Consider the following 20,707-nt stretch of genomic DNA (forward strand, 5'->3'; position numbering starts at 1 on the left):
TCATCCGCACGCTCATCCGCACGCCATCCGCACGCTCATCCGCACGCTCACCCGCACGCTCGCTCACTCAGTCGCTCGCTCATTCGCTCACTCAGTCGCTCACTCGCTCATCCGCACACTCGCCCGCAGGCTCACCCACTCGGTCACTCGCCCACACGCTCACTCACTCGCTCACTCACTCGTGCACTCGTTCACTCACGATGTGCGAGAGTCGGTGGTGGTGGTTGTGGTGGTGGTGGTTGTTGTGGTTAATGTAATTGTTGTTGTGGTTGTTGTAATTGTTGTTGTGGTCGTTGTCGTTCAGGTTTTCCAGGCCTCAGCCGGGCGAACTCCACCCTCAGCACCGGCGACTTCTCACTCAGAGGCAACAACCACAACCACCACTACCACCACAACTACCACCACTACCACTACTACCACAACCACCACCACTACCACAGCTACTACCACTACCACCACCACCACAACTACCACAACCACTACTACCACCACCACCACAACTACCACAACCACTACTACCACCACCACCACAACTACCACAACCACTACTACCACCACAACTACCACTACCACCACCACAACTACCACCACAACTACCACAACCACAACCACTACTACCACCACCACCACAACTACCACAACCACAACCACCACTACCACCACCACCACAACTAACACAACTCACTACCACCACCACCACTACCACTACCACCACAACTACCACAACCACAACCACTACTACCACCACCACCACTACTACCACCACCACTGCCACCACCACCACTACCACAGCTACTACCACTACCACCACAACCACTACTACCACCACCACTACCACAACCACTTCTACTACCACCACTACCACAACCACAGCCATCATGACCACCACTACTACCACAGCCACCACCACCACTACTACCACCACCACTGCCACCACCACCACAACCACCACCACTACCACAGCTACTACCACTACTACCACCACCACTACCACCACTACAACTACCAGCACTGCCACCATCACTACTACCACTACCACCACTAACACCACTACCACAACAACCACTACAACCCCAACAACCACTACTACTACTACCACTACCACCACCACTACCACCATCACTACCACCACTACCACCACTACCATCACTACAACAAACACCACAACTACCACCATTACTACAACTACCACCACAACCACCACTAACACCACTACCAGAACAACCAACACCACTACCACAACTACTACCACTACCACCACAATCACTACTACCACCACCACTACCAGCACTGCCACCATCACTACTACCACTACTACCACCACCACTAACACCACTAACACCACTAACACCACTAACACCACTACCACAACAACCACCACCACCATCACTACAACCACCACTACTACCACCACAACCACCACCACCACTACCATCACTACAACTACCACCACTACCACCACCACTACCACCACCACTACCACTACCACCACTACCACCACTACTACCACTACAACAAACACCACAACTACCACCACCACTACCACCACCACCACTACCACCACTACCACAGCCATCACGACCACAACCACCACTACCACCGCTACCACTACCACCACTATAACAAACACCACAACTACCACCATTACTACAACTACCACCACAACCACCACTACCACCACTACCACCACCATCGCTACAACTACCACAATCGTAACCACAACTACCACGACTACGACAACAACCATCACCACCACCAGCAACCGCCATTCGCCACTCGGTGGCGGTGACGTCACCACGACGCTTGTGCCAGGCCAAGTGCACCTTGAGGCCACGTGAAGTGTCGAACGCCCGCTGGCAGGAGGTCCCGGGGCAGACCCAGCAGGTGCCATGGGTTGTACTGCTGTGCCAGGCTAGGTGCATGAGGAGGAGGTCACGGGGCAGACCCAGCAGGTGCTATGGGTTGTACTGCTGTGCCAGGCTAGGTACATGAGGAGGAGGTCACGGGGCAGACCCAGCAGGTGCCACGGGTCGACTGACCGAGATGACCGAGATGACTGGCTGATGCACCACCTGTGCCCCCTACCGTGCCAACTTGCTGCGCTTTAGCCACCCGGCGCTCCGCTCGTTGTTGTGAGCGTCGCTCCTCCGCCCTCCGTTGTTGTTGGAGGGCGACTGCCTCCAACTGCCCAGTAGCGTCCTTCACGAGCCTCCTCCACAGAGGCCGATCTTGACACCGCTGGTACCAGTCATCGGCAAGTCCACTCAGCTCCACGTCCTCCTGTACCAGATCACTCCATCTCTTCTCTAGCCCGTGCCGTGCCCGTTTAGCACCCTCGATCCGGCCGAACAAAAGCTGTTTAGGCATGCGGTGGCTGGGCATGCGGGCTACATGACCCAGCCAACGCAGCCTTGCCTGCCGGAGGAGCTCACCGATGGGACTTTGCCCAGATCTTTCAAGGATTTGTGAGCTCCTCACACAATCCAGCCTGGTTAAACCCAGGATGGATTGTTGGCAGGCCAGCCTAAATGTTTCCAACCGGCAAAGATGCTCCAATTAGGGGGGGAGGGAATGACCGTGGCCGAGAAGACCTGAAGCTTCGTGCGGAGCGACAGACCAGGTAGCTTCCACACAGCGTTACGCAACCGATGAAAAAATAATGCCACTCGGCTGAGGCACCCCAGCCTCAAATATCCCCACTTTGTCCCGTTGTTCCGCCACTACGTAGTCCAGCAGATGTTCTTGCTTGGACCCGGCATGCATCCATGATGTTGTGTGGATGCGCCGATGCCGGAACTGTGTTGGTAATTACAAGCCCATGGGCTGCACAGAAGTCTAGCAGCCTCCTACCGTTGTTATCGAGCCGATCTGGCCCATGCCTTCCAATCACTCCAGACCAGGTGCCAGCATCATGACCAACGTGGGCATTGAAGTCGCCCAACAAAGATGACTCTATCCCAAGGGGGGCCACTTTAGCCAGCACCTGTGACAGGAGGTCACTGAAGGCATCTGACTCATGGCTGAGAAGAACACACACACACACGTGGACACACACACAGACACACAGACACACACACGTGTACACACACACAGACACAAAGATCCCCCGTATAGCCTGAACAGACTGTAGGGGCAAGTGCTGTTAGCGAGCACCTATGAAGGCCGGAACGGCACACGAGGGGGTGGGTGGCCAGCACCACGCCCGACCGCCTTTGTCTCCCTAGTGGCGATGTTTACACACCGCACCAGGTACTCATTTGAGGCTGAGTCGACCTAGGGGAGGCCCAGGACCGGTTCAGATAATCGTCACTGGTGTTAGCCGTGAGCGGGAATCGAACCCGGGTCGCCAGGTTCATAGCGCAGCGCGCTTACCGCTACACCACCGCTCCCCACACACAGACACACACACGTGTACACGCACACACACACGTGGACACACGCACACCGGACAATCTCCACAACCACCACCTTGGGGGACCCCCTCTCTCTCTCTCTCCACGACAGGCAGCAGAGGAGTGGCCACGGGGTTGAGAACGGTGGTGGTGGTGGTGGTGGCTTGGACCGTCAGCGCCACGGGCAACTCCGGGAAGGCTCTGGCGTCCGCAAGGACCCCTACGCCAACCTCATGACCCAGCGCGAGAAGGACTGGGTCATCAAGATCCAGATGATGCAGCTCAACAACACCGGTGGTGGTGGCGGTGGTGGCGGTGGTGGCGGGCTGATGGAGAGGCTGGGAAACTACCACGACTTCTACTACCAGGTGAGGGCACCGCAGCCATCGCCACCACTACTACTACCACACTGACACTGCTGCCACCACCACACTGACACTGCCGCCACCACCGCCACTGCCACCAGCACCACTGCTGCCACCACCACCACACTGACACTGCTGCCACCACACTGCCACCACCACCACCACTGCCACCACCACCACACTGCCGCCACCACCACCACCACACTGCCGCCACCACCACACTACCGCCACCACCACCACCACACTGCCGCCACCACCACACTACCGCCACCACCACACTGCCACCACCACCACCACTGCCACCACCACACTACCACCACCACACTGCCACCACCACACTGCCGCCACCACCATCACACAGTGGGTGAATGGGTGTGGGTGTGTGGGTGAAGGCGACACGGAGTGGTGTGTGTGTGTCTCCACCTGTGTATATCTGTGTGTGTGTGTGTGTATATCTGTGTGTGTGTGTGTATATCTGTGTGTCTGTGTGTGTGTGTATCTGTGTGTCTGTGTGTGTGTGTATCTGTGTGTCTCTCCGTGTCTGTGTGTGTGTGTGTGTCTGTGTGTGTGTCTCCGTGTAGGCGTACTTTGAGAAGCTGGAGCGCCGTCTGTGGGCTCGCAGCGTCGACTCTGAGCACGATCATCGCGAGCCGCTGAGGCTCAACACGCCACAGCTGGCCCGGGTGGAGCACACCTACACGCCTGGTAGTGCACACACACACACCTACACACACACACACCTACACACCTGGTAGTGCACACACACACCTACACACACACACACCTAGACACACACCTACACACACACACACACCTACACACACACACCTACACACCTGGTAGTGAGCCGCTGAGGCTCAACACGCCACAACTGGCCCGGGTGGAGCACACCTACACACACCTACACACACACACACCTACACACACACACACCTACACACACACACCTACACACACACACCTACACACACACACACACCTACACACACACACACACCTACACACACACACACACCTACACACACACACACCTACACACACACACACCTACACACACACACCTACACACACACCTACACACCTGGTAGTGCACACACACACCTACACACACACACACCTACACACACACACCTACACACCTGGTAGTGCACACACACACACACACCTACACACTTGGTAGTGCACACACACACACCTACACACACCTACACACCTGGTCGCGAGCCGCTGAGGCTCTACACGCCACAGCTGGCCCGGGTGGAGCACACCTGCACACCTGGTAGTGCACACGCACACACCTGCACACACCTACACACACCTACACACACCTACACACACCTACACACACCTACACACACCTACACACACACACACCTACACACACACACACCTACACACACACACACCTACACACACACACCTACACACACACACCTACACACACACCTACACACACACCTACACACACACCTACACACCTGGTAGTGCACACACACACACCTACACACCTACACACACACACCTACACACACACACACCTACACACACCTACACACACCTACACCCCTACACACCTGGTAGTGCACACACACACACACCTACACACACCTACACACACACCTACACACACCTACACACACCTACACACCTACACACCTGGTAGTGCACACACACACACCTACACACCTGGTAGTGCACACACACACCTACACACACACACACCTACACACACACACCTACACACACACACACACCTACACACACACACCTACACACACACCTACACACACCTACACACACCTACACACACCTACACACCTACACACCTGGTAGTGCACACACACACACCTACACACCTGGTAGTGCACACACACACCTACACACACACACACCTACACACACACACACCTACACACACACACACCTACACACACACACCTACACACACACACACCTACACACACCTACACACCTGGTAGTGCACACACACACCTACACCCCTGGTAGTGCACACACACCTACACACAGCTGGCCCGGGTGGAGCACACCTACACACCTGGTAGTGCACACACACACCTACACACACACACACACCTACACACACACACACACCTACACACCTGGTAGTGCACACACACACCTACACACAGCTGGCCCGGGTGGAGCACACCTACACACCTGGTAGTGCACACACACACACCTACACACACACACCTACACACACACACACCTACACACCTGGTAGTGCACACACACACCTACACCCCTGGTAGTGCACACACCTACACACACACACCTACACACAGCTGGCTCGGGTGGAGCACACCTACACACCTGGTAGTGCACACCTACACATACACACCTACACACTTGGTAGTACACACACCTACACACACACCTACACCCCTGGTAGTGCACACACACATACACACACACACACCTACACACCTGGTAGTGCACACACACACCTACACACACACACCTACACACACGCACCTACACACACACACCTACACACACACCTACACACTTGGTAGTGCACACACACACCTACACACACACCTACACACTTGGTAGTGCACACACACACACCTACACACACACCTACACACCTGGTAGTGCACACACACACACCTACACACAAACCTACACACCTGGTAGTGCACACACACAGCTGGCTCGGGTGGAGCACACCTCCACCCCTGGTAGTGCACACCTACACACACCTACACACACCTACACACACACACACACCTACACACACACACCTACACACCTGGTAGTGCACACACACACACCTACACACACACACCTACACACTTGGTAGTGCACACACACACACCTACACACACACACCTATACACCTGGTAGTGCACACACACACACCTACACACAAACCTACACACCTGGTAGTGCACACACACAGCTGGCTCGGGTGGAGCACACCTACACACCTGGTAGTGCACACCTACACACACACACACCTACACACACACACACCTACACACACACACACCTACACACACACCTGGTAGTGTACACCTACACCTACACACACCTACACACCTGGTAGTGCACACACACACCTACACACACACCTACACACACACCTGGTAGTGCACACACACCTACACCCCTGGTAGTGCACACACACACACACACACCTACACACACACACCTACACACACCCACACACACACACCTACACCCCTGGTAGTGCACACACACCTACACCCCTGGTAGTGCACACACACACACCTACACACACACACCTACACACACCCACACACACACACCTACACACCTGGTAGTGCACACACACACCTACACACCTACACCCCTGGTAGTGCACACACACACCTACACCCCTGGTAGTGCACACACACACCTACACACCTGGTAGTGCACACCTACACCTACACACACACCTACACCCCTGGTAGTGCACACCTACACACCTGGTAGTGCACACACCTACACCCCTGGTAGTGCACACACACACCTACACACCTGGTAGTGCGCACCTACACCTACACACATACCTACACCCCTGGTAGTGCACACACCTACACACCTGGTAGTGCACACACCTACACACCTGGTAGTGCACACACACCTACACACCTACACACCTGGTAGTGCACACACACACCTACACACACACACCTACACACACGCACCTACACACACACACCTACACACACCTACACACTTGGTAGTGCACACACACCTACACACACACCTACACACCTGGTAGTGCACACACACACACCTACACACAAACCTACACACCTGGTAGTGCACACACACAGCTGGCTCGGGTGGAGCACACCTCCACCCCTGGTAGTGCACACCTACACACACCTACACACACACACACCTACACACACCTACACACACACACACCTACACACACACACCTACACACTTGGTAGTGCACACACACACACCTACACACACACACCTACACAACTGGTAGTGCACACACACCTACACACACACACCTACACACCTGTTAGTGCACACACACACACCTACACACAAACCTACACACCTGGTAGTGCACACACACAGCTGGCTCGGGTGGAGCACACCTACACACCTGGTAGTGCACACCTACACACACACACCTACACACCTGGTAGTGCACACACACACCTACACACACACCTACACACACACCTGGTAGTGCACACACCTACACCCCTGGTAGTGCACACACACACCTACACCCCTGGTAGTGCACACACCTACACACCTGGTAGTGCACACACCTACACCCCTGGTAGTGCACACACACACCTACACACCTGGTAGTGCGCACCTACACACACACCTACACCCCTGGTAGTGCACACACCTACACACCTGGTAGTGCACACACCTACACACCTGGTAGTGCACACACACACCTACACACACCTACACACCTGGTAGTGCACACACACCTACACACCTGGTAGTGCACACACACCTACACCCCTGGTAGTGCACACACACACCTACACACACACACCTACACACCTGGTAGTGCACACACACCTACACACCTACACACACACCTACACACACACACACCTACACAGCTGGTAGTGCACGCACACACACACCTACACACCTACACACACACACACCTACACACACACCTACACACCTGGTAGTGCACGCACACACACCTACACACACACACACCTACACACACACCTGTGTCACTGTCTGTCACTGTCTGTCTCACTGTGTGTCGCTGTGTCTCTGTGTCACTGTCTCACCGTGTCTGTGTCACTGTGTGTCTGTGTGTCACTGTCTGTGTCTCTGTGTCACTGTGTCTGTCACTGTACTGTCTGTGTGTCACTGTGTCTCTGTCACTGTCTCACCGTGTCTGTGTGTCACTGTGTGTCTGTCACTGTCTGTGTGTCTCACTGTGTGTCACTGTGTCTCTGTGTCTGTGTCTCACTCTCTGTGTCTCACTGTCTCTCTGTGTGTCTCACTGTGTGTGTCTCTGTGTGTGTCACCACAGTACAGTTTGAGGGCTCTCTGTGTCTCAGTGTCTGTGTCTCACTGTGTGTCACTGTGTGTCACTGTCTCTCTGTGTGTCTCACTGTGTGTGTCTCTGTGTGTGTCACCACAGTACAGTTTGAGGGCTCTCTGTGTCTCAGTGTCTGTGTCTCACTGTGTGTCACTGTGTGTCACTGTCTCTCTGTGTGTCTCACTGTGTGTGTCTCTGTGTGTGTCACCACAGTACAGTTTGAGGGCTCTCTGTGTCTCAGTGTCTGTGTCTCACTGTGTGTCACTGTGTGTCACTGTCTCTCTGTGTGTCTCACTGTGTGTGTCTCTGTGTGTCTGTGTGTGTCACCACAGTACAGTTTGAGGGCTCTCTGTGTCTCAGTGTCTGTGTCTCACTGTGTGTCACTGTGTGTCACTGTCTCTCTGTGTGTCTCACTGTGTGTGTCTCTGTGTGTGTCACCACAGTACAGTTTGAGGGCTCTCTGTGTCTCAGTGTCTGTGTCTCACTGTGTGTGTCTCTGTGTGTCTGTGTGTGTCACCACAGTACAGTTTGAGGGCTCTCTGTGTCTCAGTGTCTGTGTCTCACTGTGTGTCACTGTGTGTCACTGTCTCTCTGTGTGTCTCACTGTGTGTGTCTCTGTGTGTCTGTGTGTGTCACCACAGTACAGTTTGAGGGCTCTCTGTGTCTCAGTGTCTGTGTCTCACTGTGTGTCACTGTGTGTCACTGTCTCTCTGTGTGTCTCACTGTGTGTGTCTCTGTGTCTGTGTGTGTCACCACAGTACAGTTTGAGGGCTCTCTGTGTCTCAGTGTCTGTGTCTCACTGTGTGTCACTGTGTGTCACTGTCTCTCTGTGTGTCTCACTGTGTGTGTCTCTGTGTGTCTGTGTGTGTCACCACAGTACAGTTTGAGGGCTCTCTGTGTCTCAGTGTCTGTGTCTCACTGTGTGTCACTGTGTGTCACTGTCTCTCTGTGTGTCTCACTGTGTGTGTCTCTGTGTGTGTGTGTGTCACCACAGTACAGTTTGAGGGCTCTCTGTGTCTCAGTGTCTGTGTCTCACTGTGTGTCACTGTGTGTCACTGTCTCTCTGTGTGTCTCACTGTGTGTGTCTCTGTGTGTCTGTGTGTGTCACCACAGTACAGTTTGAGGGCTCTCTGTGTCTCAGTGTCTGTGTCTCACTGTGTGTCACTGTGTGTCACTGTCTCTCTGTGTGTCTCTCTGTGTGTGTGTGTCACCACAGTACAGTTTGAGGGCTCTCTGTGTCTCAGTGTCTGTGTCTCACTGTGTGTCACTGTGTGTCACTGTCTCTCTGTGTGTCTCACTGTGTGTGTCTCTGTGTGTGTCACCACAGTACAGTTTGAGGGCTCTCTGTGTCTCAGTGTCTGTGTGTCACTGTGTGTCACTGTGTGTCACTGTCTCTCTGTGTGTCTCACTGTGTGTGTCTCTGTGTGTCTGTGTGTGTCACCACAGTACAGTTTGAGGGCTCTCTGTGTCTCAGTGTCTGTGTCTCACTGTGTGTCACTGTGTGTCACTGTGTGTCACTGTCTCTCTGTGTGTCTCACTGTGTGTGTCTCTGTGTGTCTGTGTGTGTCACCACAGTACAGTTTGAGGGCTCTCTGTGTCTCAGTGTCTGTGTCTCACTGTGTGTCACTGTGTGTCACTGTCTCTCTGTGTGTCTCACTGTGTGTGTCTCTGTGTCTCTGTGTGTCTGTGTGTGTCACCACAGTACAGTTTGAGGGCTCTCTGTGTCTCAGTGTCTGTGTCTCACTGTGTGTCACTGTGTGTCACTGTCTCTCTGTGTGTCTCACTGTGTGTGTCTCTGTGTGTCTGTGTGTGTCACCACAGTACAGTTTGAGGGCTCTCTGTGTCTCAGTGTCTGTGTCTCACTGTGTGTCACTGTGTGTCACTGTCTCTCTGTGTGGTCTCACTGTGTGTGTCTCTGTGTGTCTGTGTGTGTCACCACAGTACAGTTTGAGGGCTCTCTGTGTCTCAGTGTCTGTGTCTCACTGTGTGTCACTGTGTGTCACTGTCTCTCTGTGTGTCTCACTGTGTGTGTCTCTGTGTCTCTGTGTGTCTGTGTGTGTCACCACAGTACAGTTTGAGGGCTCTCTGGGCAAGTTGACCGTCTCCAGCGTGAACAACCCTCGGCGCATGATCGACGCAGTCGCCACGGCAACACGCCCTAGCGATGATGAGGTGGGTTGTGGTGATGGTGATGATGATGATGGTGGCGGTGGTGGTGGTGATAATGGTGGTGGCAGTGGTGGTGGCAGGAGTGGCGGTGGTGGTGGTGGTGGCGGTGATAATGGTGGTGGTGGTGGCGGCAGGGGTGGCGGCAGGGGTGGCGGTGATGGTGGTGATGGTGGTGATGGTAGTGATGGTTGTGCTGGTGGTGGTGATGGTTGTGATGGTTGTGCTGGTGGTGGTGATGGTTGTGCTGGTGGTGGTTGTGATGGTGGTGATGTTGAGTGATGGGTGCGTGGTGAGGTGAGGGGGGGTGGGTTATGTGGCGTTGTTGATGATGATGATGTTGATGTTGTTGATGATGTTGATGATGATGATGATGTTGTTGTTGATGATGATGATGATGTTGATGAGGTTGTTGTTGATGATGATGATGATGTTGATGAGGTTGTTGATGATGATGTTGATGATGTTGATGATGTTGATGATGTTGTTGATGATGATGATGTTGATGATGTTGTTGATGATGATGATGTTGATGATGATGTTGTTGATGATGATGATGATGTTGATGATGTTGTTGATGATGATGATGTTGATGTTGTTGTTGATGATGTTGATGATGATGATGTTGATGTTGTTGATGATGATGTTGATGATGTTATTGTTCAGGATCTCAAGGAGAAGCAGGGGAGAGACAAGAGGAGACACGTGCTGCACACGATAGAGAACGTACGCTGACGTCCGCCATCGTCACCATCATCACCACCGCCATCACCACCATCATCATCGTCACCACCATCATCACCGACGTCACCATCGACACCATCGCCGCCATCATCACCATCATTGCCATCATCATCACCACCATCACCACCATCATCATCATCATTATCATCACCACCATCATTATCATCGCCATCATCATCATTATCATCACCACCATCATTATCATCACCACCATCATTATCACCAACATCATCACCATCATCATCACCACCATCATTATCACCGACATCATCACCGACATCACCATCACCGCCATCGACATCACCATCATCACTGCCATCATCACCACCATCGACATCACCACCATTGACACCATCGTCACCACCATAGACATCAACATCACCGACATCGTCACCATCGACATCACCATCGCCATCATCATCACCACCGCCATCACCACCATCATCATCGTCACCACCATCATCACCGACGTCACCATCGACACCATCGCCGCCATCATCACCATCATCGCCATCATCATCACCACCATCATCATCATCACCACCACCGCCATCACCACCATCATCATCATCATCACCACCGCCATCACCATCATCATCATCATCATCGTCACCACCATCATCACCATCGTCACCGCCACCACCATCACCACCATCACCACCATCACCACCATCATCATCGTCACCACCATCATCGCCATCATCATCATCACCACCATCATCATCACCACCACCATCATCACCATCGACATCACCATCGACATCACCATCGACATCACCATCACCACCATCATCACCACCATCGTCACCATCGACATCACCATCGACATCACCATCACCACCATCATCATCACCATCGACATCACCATCACCACCATCATCATCACCATCGTCACCATCGACATCACCATCATCATCACCATCACCACCATCATCATCACCATCGACATCACCATCACCACCATCATCATCACCATCGACATCACCATCACCACCATCATCATCACCATCGACATCACCATCACCACCATCATCATCACCACCACCACCACCATCACCATCGACATCATCATCACCATCACCACCATCATCATCACCATCGACATCACCACCACCATCATCATCACCATCGACATCACCACCACCATCACCACCATCACCACCATCACCACCATCACCACCATCACCACCATCACCACCATCACCACCATGGACATCAACTATCTCAATTCCCCTGCTGTTATAACGCACACTGACAAGTGTGTGGTGATGGTGATGGCGGTTGTTGTTGTTGTTGTTGTTGTTGTTGTTGTTGTGTTGTTGTTGTTGGCGGCATTGTCGTTGTTGACGTTGTTGACGTTGTTGTCGTTGTTGTTGTTGTTGTTGCCGTTGTTTTTAACAATGTTGTTGTTGACGTCGTTGTTGTTGACGTTGTTGTTGACGTTGTTGTTGACGTTGTTGTTGACGTTGTTGTTGACGTTGTTGTTGTTGTTGTTGACGTTGTTTTTAACAATGTTGTTGTTTGTTGTTGACGTTGTTGTTGTCGTTGTTGTTGTTGTTGTTGACGTTGTTGTTGACGTTGCTGTTGTGGTTGTTGACGTTGCTGTAGGCGTTGACGTTGTTGTTGTTCACGTTGTTGTTGTTGACGTTGTTGACGTTGTTGTTGTTGACGTTGTTGTTGACGTTGTTGTTGTCGTTGTTGTTGACGTTGTTGACGTTGTTGTTGTTGACGTTGTTGTTGTTGTTGACGTCGTTGTTGTTTGTTGTTGTTGTTGACACTGTAGGCATTGTTGTTGACATTGCTGTTGTTGACGTTGTTGTTGTCGTTGTTGTTGTTGATGTTGTTGACGTCGTTGTTGTTGTTGACGTCGTTGTTGTTGTTGTTGACACTGTAGGCATTGTTGTTGACGTTGTTGGCGTTGTTGTTGGCGTTGTTTTGACGTTGTTGTTGACACTGTAGGCATTGTTGTTGACATTGTTGGCGTTGTTGTTGTTGTTGTTGTTGTTGACACTGTAGGCATTGTTGTTGACATTGTTGGCGTTGTTGTTGTTGTTGTTGTTGTTGACACTGTAGGCATTGTTGTTGACATTGTTGGCGTTGTTGTTGTTGTTGTTGTTGTTGACACTGTAGGCGTTGTTGTTGACATTGTTGGCGTTGTTGTTGACATTGTTGTTGTTGTTGTTGACGTTGTTGTTGTTGTTGACGCTGTAGGCCTACTCGCTGCTCCTCTCCATCGAGGACGTGGACCGCGTGATTGCGAAGCTGGCCGGCGGTTGCCGTGGCGACGGTGGCCCTGGCGACGGTAACCGTGACGACCGCACCGTCGCCATGGAGACGCGGCAGGCCAAGCTGCAGGCGCTGATGGAGCTCCTGCAGGTCCACGCGGCCGCGGCGACGGACGCCGGGGACGAGAGGTGACGTCAACATCAACAACATCGTCAACAACAACATCGACAACAACAACAACATCAACATCAACAACATCAACAACAACAACAACAACAACATCGTCACCATCGTCATCGTCAACAACAACATCAACAACAACATTATTGTCAACCACCATCACCACCGTCACCATCGCCGCCATCAACATCGCCACCATCAACATCGCCACCATCAACATCGCCACCATCAACATCGCCACCATCAACATCGCCACCATCAACATCGCCACCATCAACATCGCCACCATCAACATCGCCACCATCGCCACCATCAACATCGCCACCATCAACATCGCCACCATCAACATCGCCACCATCAACATCGCCACCATCACCATCGCCACCATCAACATCGCCACCATCACCATCGCCACCATCAACATCGCCACCATCAACATCGCCACCATCACCATCGCCACCATCAACATCGCCGCCATCAACATCGCCACCATCAACATCACCACCATCACCATCAACATCGCCACCATCAACATCGCCGCCATCAACATCACCACCATCACCATCGCCACCATCACCATCGCCACCATCAACATCGCCACCATCAACATCGCCACCATCGCCACCATCAACATCGCCACCATCAACATCGCCACCATCAACATCGCCACCATCAACATCGCCGCCATCAACATCGCCGCCATCAACATCGCCACCATCAACATCATCAACATCGCCACCATCAACATCGCCACCATCAACATCGCCACCATCGCCGCCATCAACATCGCCACCATCAACATCGCCACCATCGCCACCATCAACATCGCCACCATCACCATCGCCACCATCATCATCGCCACCATCGCCACCATCACCATCGCCACCATCAACATCGCCACCATCGCCACCATCAACATCGCCGCCATCAACATCGCCACCATCGCCACCATCAACATCGCCACCATCACCACCATCAACATCGCCACCATCAACATCCACCATCGCCACATCACATCGCCACCATCACATCGCCACCCATCAACATCGCCACCATCGCCACCATCAACATCGCCACCATCGCCACCATCAACTCGCCACCATCGCCACCATCAACATCGCCACCATCACATCGCCACCATCACACCATCACCATCGCCACCATCAACATCGCCACCATCGCCACATCAACATCGCCACATCAACATCGCCACCATCATCGCCACCATCAACATCGCCACCATCGCCACCATCAACATCGCCACCATCAACATCGCCGCCATCAACATCGCCACCATCAACATCACCACCATCAACATCACCACCATCAACATCGCCGCCACCATCATCGCCGCCATCAACATCGCCACCATCAACATCACCACCATCAACATCGCCACCATCAACATCGCCGCCATCAACATCGCCGCCACCATCATCGCCGCCATCAACATCACCACCATCAACATCGCCACCATCAACATCACCACCATCAACATCGCCGCCACCATCATCGCCGCCATCAACATCGCACCCATCAACATTCACCACCAATCAACTCGCCCAGCCATCCACATCGCCGCCATCAACAATCGCCGCCACCATCATCGCCCATCAACATCACCACCATCACATCGCCACCATCAACATCGCCGCCATCAACATCACCACCATCAACATCACCACCATCAACATCGCCGCCATCAACATCGCCACCATCAACATCGCCGCCATCAACATCACCACCATCAACATCACCACCATCAACATCGCCGGCCATCAACATCACCACCATCAACATCACCACCATCACATCACCACCATCACATCGCCGCCATCAACATCACCACCATCAACATCACCACCATCAACATCGCCACAGCATCGCCGCCACTCAACATCACCACCATCAACATCACCCCCATCACCATCAACCACCATCAACATCGCCGCCAACCATCATCGCCGCCATCAACCATCGCCACCATCAACATCACCACCATCAACATCGCCGCCATCAACATCGCCGCCATCAACATCGCCGCCACCATCATCGCCGCCATCAACATCGCCACCATCAACATCGCCACCATCAACATCGCCGCCATCAACATCGCCACCATCGCCACCATCAACATCGCCACCATCAACATCGCCACCATCAACATCGCCACCATCGCCGCCATCAACATCGCCACCATCACCATCGCCACCATCAACATCGCCACCATCGCCACCATCAACATCGCCACCATCAACATCGCCGCCATCAACATCGCCACCATCAACATCACCACCATCAACATCGCCACCATCAACATCGCCGCCATCAACATCGCCGCCACCATCATCGCCGCCATCAACATCGCCACCATCAACATCGCCACCATCAACATCGCCACCATCACATCGCCCACCATCACATCGCCACCATCAACATCGCCACCATCACATCGCCACCATCAACATCGCCACCATCAACATCGCCGCCATCAACATCGCCGCCACCATCATCGCCGCCATCAACATCGCCACCATCAACATCGCCACCATCAACATCGCCACCATCAACATCGCCACCATCAACATCGCCACCATCAACATCGCCACCATCAACATCGCCGCCATCAACATCGCCGCCACCATCATCGCCGCCATCAACATCGCCACCATCAACAATCGCCACCATCACATCGCCACCATCAACATCGCCGCCTCACATCGCCACCATCAACATCGCCACCATCAACATCGCCACCATCAACATCGCCCCATCAACATCGCCACCATCAACATCGCCACCATCAACATCGCCACCCATCAATCGCCACCATCGCCACCATCAACATCGCCACCATCAACATCGCCGCCATCACATCGCCGCCTCAACATCGCCGCCATCAACATCGCCACCATCACATCGCCACCATCAACATCGCCACCATCGCCGCCATCAACATCGCCACCATCAACATCGCCGCCATCAACATCGCCGCCATCCATCGCCGCCATCACATCGCCACCATCAACATCGCCACCATCACCATCGCCACATCAACATCGCCACCATCGCCACCATCAACATCGCCACCATCAACATCGCCACCATCGCCACCATCAACATCGCCACCATCAACATCGCCACCATCGCCACCATCAACATCGCCACCATCAACATCGCCACCATCGCCACCATCAACATCGCCACCATCAACATCGCCGCCATCAACATCGCCACCATCAACATCGCCACCATCAACATCGCCACCTCAACATCGCCGCCATCAACATCGCCGCCATCAACATCGCCACCATCACCACCATCAACATCGCCACCATCAACATCGCCACCATCGCCACCATCAACATCGCCACCATCAACATCGCCACCATCAACATCGCCACCATCGCCACCATCAACATCGCCACCATCAACATCGCCACCATCAACATCTCGCCACCATCAACCGCCCCACCATCAACGCGCCACCATCAACATCGCCGCCATCAACTCGCCACCATCAACATCGCCACCATCACATCGCCGCCATCAACATCGCCACCATCAACATCGCCACCATCAACATCGCCGCCATCAACATCGCCACCATCAACATCGCCACCATCAACATCGCCACCATCAACATCGCCACCATCGCCGCCATCAACATCGCCACCATCAACATCGCCACCATCAACATCGCCACCATCAACATCGCCACCATCGCCACCATCAACATCGCCGCCATCAACATCGCCGCCATCAACATCGCCACCATCACATCGCCACCATCAACATCGCCGCCATCACATCGCCACCATCAACATCGCCACCATCACATCGCCACCATCAACATCGCCACCATCAACATCGCCACCATCAACATCGCCACCATCGACATCGCCATCATCAACATCGCCACCATCAACATCGCCACCATCAACATCGCCACCATCAACATCGCCACCATCAACATCGCCACCATCAACATCGCCACCATCAACATCGCCGCCATCAACATCGCCGCCATCAACATCGCCACCATCGCCGCCATCAACATCGCCACCATCAACATCGCCACCATCAACATCGCCACCATCAACATCGCCACCATCAACATCGCCACCATCAACATCGCCGCCATCAACATCGCCGCCATCAACATCGCCACCATCAACATCGCCGCCATCACAATCGCCACCATCACATCGCCACCATCGCCACCATCAACACGCCACCATCAACATCGCCACCATCACATCGCCACCATCAACATCGCCACCATCAACATCGCCGCCATCAACATCGCCACCATCAACATCGCCGCCATCAACATCGCCACCATCGCCACCATCAACATCGCCACCATCAACATCGCCACCATCACCATCGCCGCCATCAACATCGCCGCCATCAACATCGCCCCATCAACATCGCCGCCATCACATCGCCACCATCAACATCGCCACCATCGCCACCATCACATCGCCACCATCAACATCGCCACCATCAACTCGCCACCATCAACATCGCCACCATCACATCGCCCCCTCAACATCCCACCATCAACCTCGCCACCATCACAATCGCCACCATCAACATCGCCACCATCAACATCGCCGCCATCGCCACCATCAACATCGCCACCATCAACACGCCACCATCACCATCGCCGCCATCAACATCGCCCCATCACATCGCCACCATCAACATCGCCACCATCGCGCCGCCATCAACACATCGCCCCGCCATCAACATCGCCGCCATCAACATCGCCACCATCACCATCGCCACCATCCATCGCCACCATCACATCGCCACCATCAACATCGCCGCCATCACATCGCCACCATCACCATCGCCACCATCAACATCGCCACCATCACATCGCCGCCATCAACATCTCCACCATCACCATCGCCACCATCAACATCGCCACCATCAACATCGCCACCATCAACATCGCCACCATCAACATCGCCACCATCAACATCGCCACCATCAACATCGCCACCATCAACATCGCCGCCATCAACATCGCCACCATCACCATCGCCACCATCAACATCGCCGCCATCAACATCGCCACCATCAACATCGCACCATCAACATCGCCGCCATCAACATCGCCGCCATCAACATCGCCACCATCAACATCGCCACCATCAACATCGCCACCATCAACATCGCCGCCATCAACATCGCCGCCATCAACATCGCCACCATCAACATCGCCACCATCAACATCGCCACCATCAACATCGCCACCATCAACATCGCCACCATCAACATCGCCGCCATCAACATCGCCACCATCAACATCGCCACCATCAACATCGCCACCATCAACATCGCCACCATCAACATCGCCACCATCAACATCGCCACCATCGCCACCATCAACATCGCCACCATCAACATCGCCGCCATCAACATCGCCACCATCAACATCGCCACCATCAACATCGCCACCATCAACATCACCACCATCAACATCGCCACCATCAACATCGCCGCCATCAACATCGCCACCATCAACATCGCCACCATCAACATCGCCGCCATCAACATCGCCGCCATCAACATCGCCACCATCAACATCGCCACCATCAACATCGCCGCCATCAACATCGCCACCATCACATCGCCACCATCAACATCGCACCATCAACATCGCCGCCATCACATCGCCACCATCAACATCGCCACCATCGCCACCATCGCCACCATCACATCGCCACCATCGCCACCATCAACATCGCCACCATCAACATCGCCACCATCAACATCGCCACCATCGCCACCATCGCCACCATCAACATCGCCACCATCGCCACCATCAACATCGCCACCATCAACATCGCCACCATCAACATCGCCACCATCAACATCGCCACCATCGCCACCATCGCCACCATCAACATCGCCACCATCAACATCGCCACCATCGCCACCATCGCCACCATCAACATCGCCGCCATCAACATCGCCGCCATCAACATCGCCACCATCAACATCGCCACCATCAACATCGCCACCATCAACATCGCCACCATCAACATCGCCACCATCGCCACCATCGCCACCATCAACATCGCCACCATCACATCGCCACCATCGCCACCATCGCCACCATCAACATCGCCACCATCGCCACCATCGCCACCATCGCCACCATCAACATCGCCGCCATCAACATCGCCACCATCAACATCGCCACCATCAACATCGCCACCATCGCCACCATCGCCACCATCAACATCGCCACCATCGCCACCATCGCCACCATCAACATCGCCGCCATCAACATCGCCACCATCAACATCGCCACCATCGCCACCATCGCCACCATCAACATCGCCACCATCACATCGCCACCATCACATCGCCACCATCGCCACCATCGCCACCATCAACACATCGCCACCATCAACATCGCCGCCATCAACATCGCCGCCATCACATCGCCGCCATCACATCGCCACCATCAACATCGCCACCATCGCCACCATCTCACGCCACCATCAACATCGCCACCATCAACATCGCCACCATCAACATCGCCGCCATCAACATCGCCGCCATCAACATCGCCACCATCGCCACCA

The 20,707-nt window shown here is 54.0% G+C and overlaps 2 protein-coding genes across 2 annotated transcripts in view; one reads left to right on the forward strand and one right to left on the reverse strand.

The window, feature by feature from the left end:
• Positions 1-237: 237 nt before the first annotated feature.
• On the forward strand, positions 238-14,111 carry LOC133362153 (protein PAT1 homolog 1-like). Its single transcript, XM_061581109.1, has 6 exons — positions 238-364; positions 3,505-3,760; positions 4,339-4,462; positions 10,852-10,955; positions 11,616-11,675; positions 13,905-14,111. Exons 2-6 carry the CDS (start codon positions 3,626-3,628, stop codon positions 14,109-14,111), a joined length of 630 nt encoding a protein of 209 aa, XP_061437093.1. The 5' UTR covers positions 238-364; positions 3,505-3,625.
• Positions 14,112-15,652: 1,541 nt separating this feature from the next.
• LOC133362157 (protein pygopus-like) overlaps positions 15,653-20,707 on the reverse strand; it is a 35,322-nt gene continuing 30,267 nt past the window's right edge. The window contains exon 10 of the mRNA XM_061581110.1: positions 15,653-15,656. Within this exon, the coding sequence (XP_061437094.1) occupies positions 15,653-15,656 (4 nt within the window). The remainder of the gene's footprint in view (positions 15,657-20,707) is intronic.

Source organism: Lethenteron reissneri, unplaced genomic scaffold (assembly GCF_015708825.2).
Source record: "Lethenteron reissneri isolate LAM-NWPU_2019-01 unplaced genomic scaffold, ASM1570882v1 scaffold_139, whole genome shotgun sequence".
Taxonomy (NCBI): Eukaryota; Metazoa; Chordata; class Hyperoartia; order Petromyzontiformes; family Petromyzontidae; genus Lethenteron; species Lethenteron reissneri.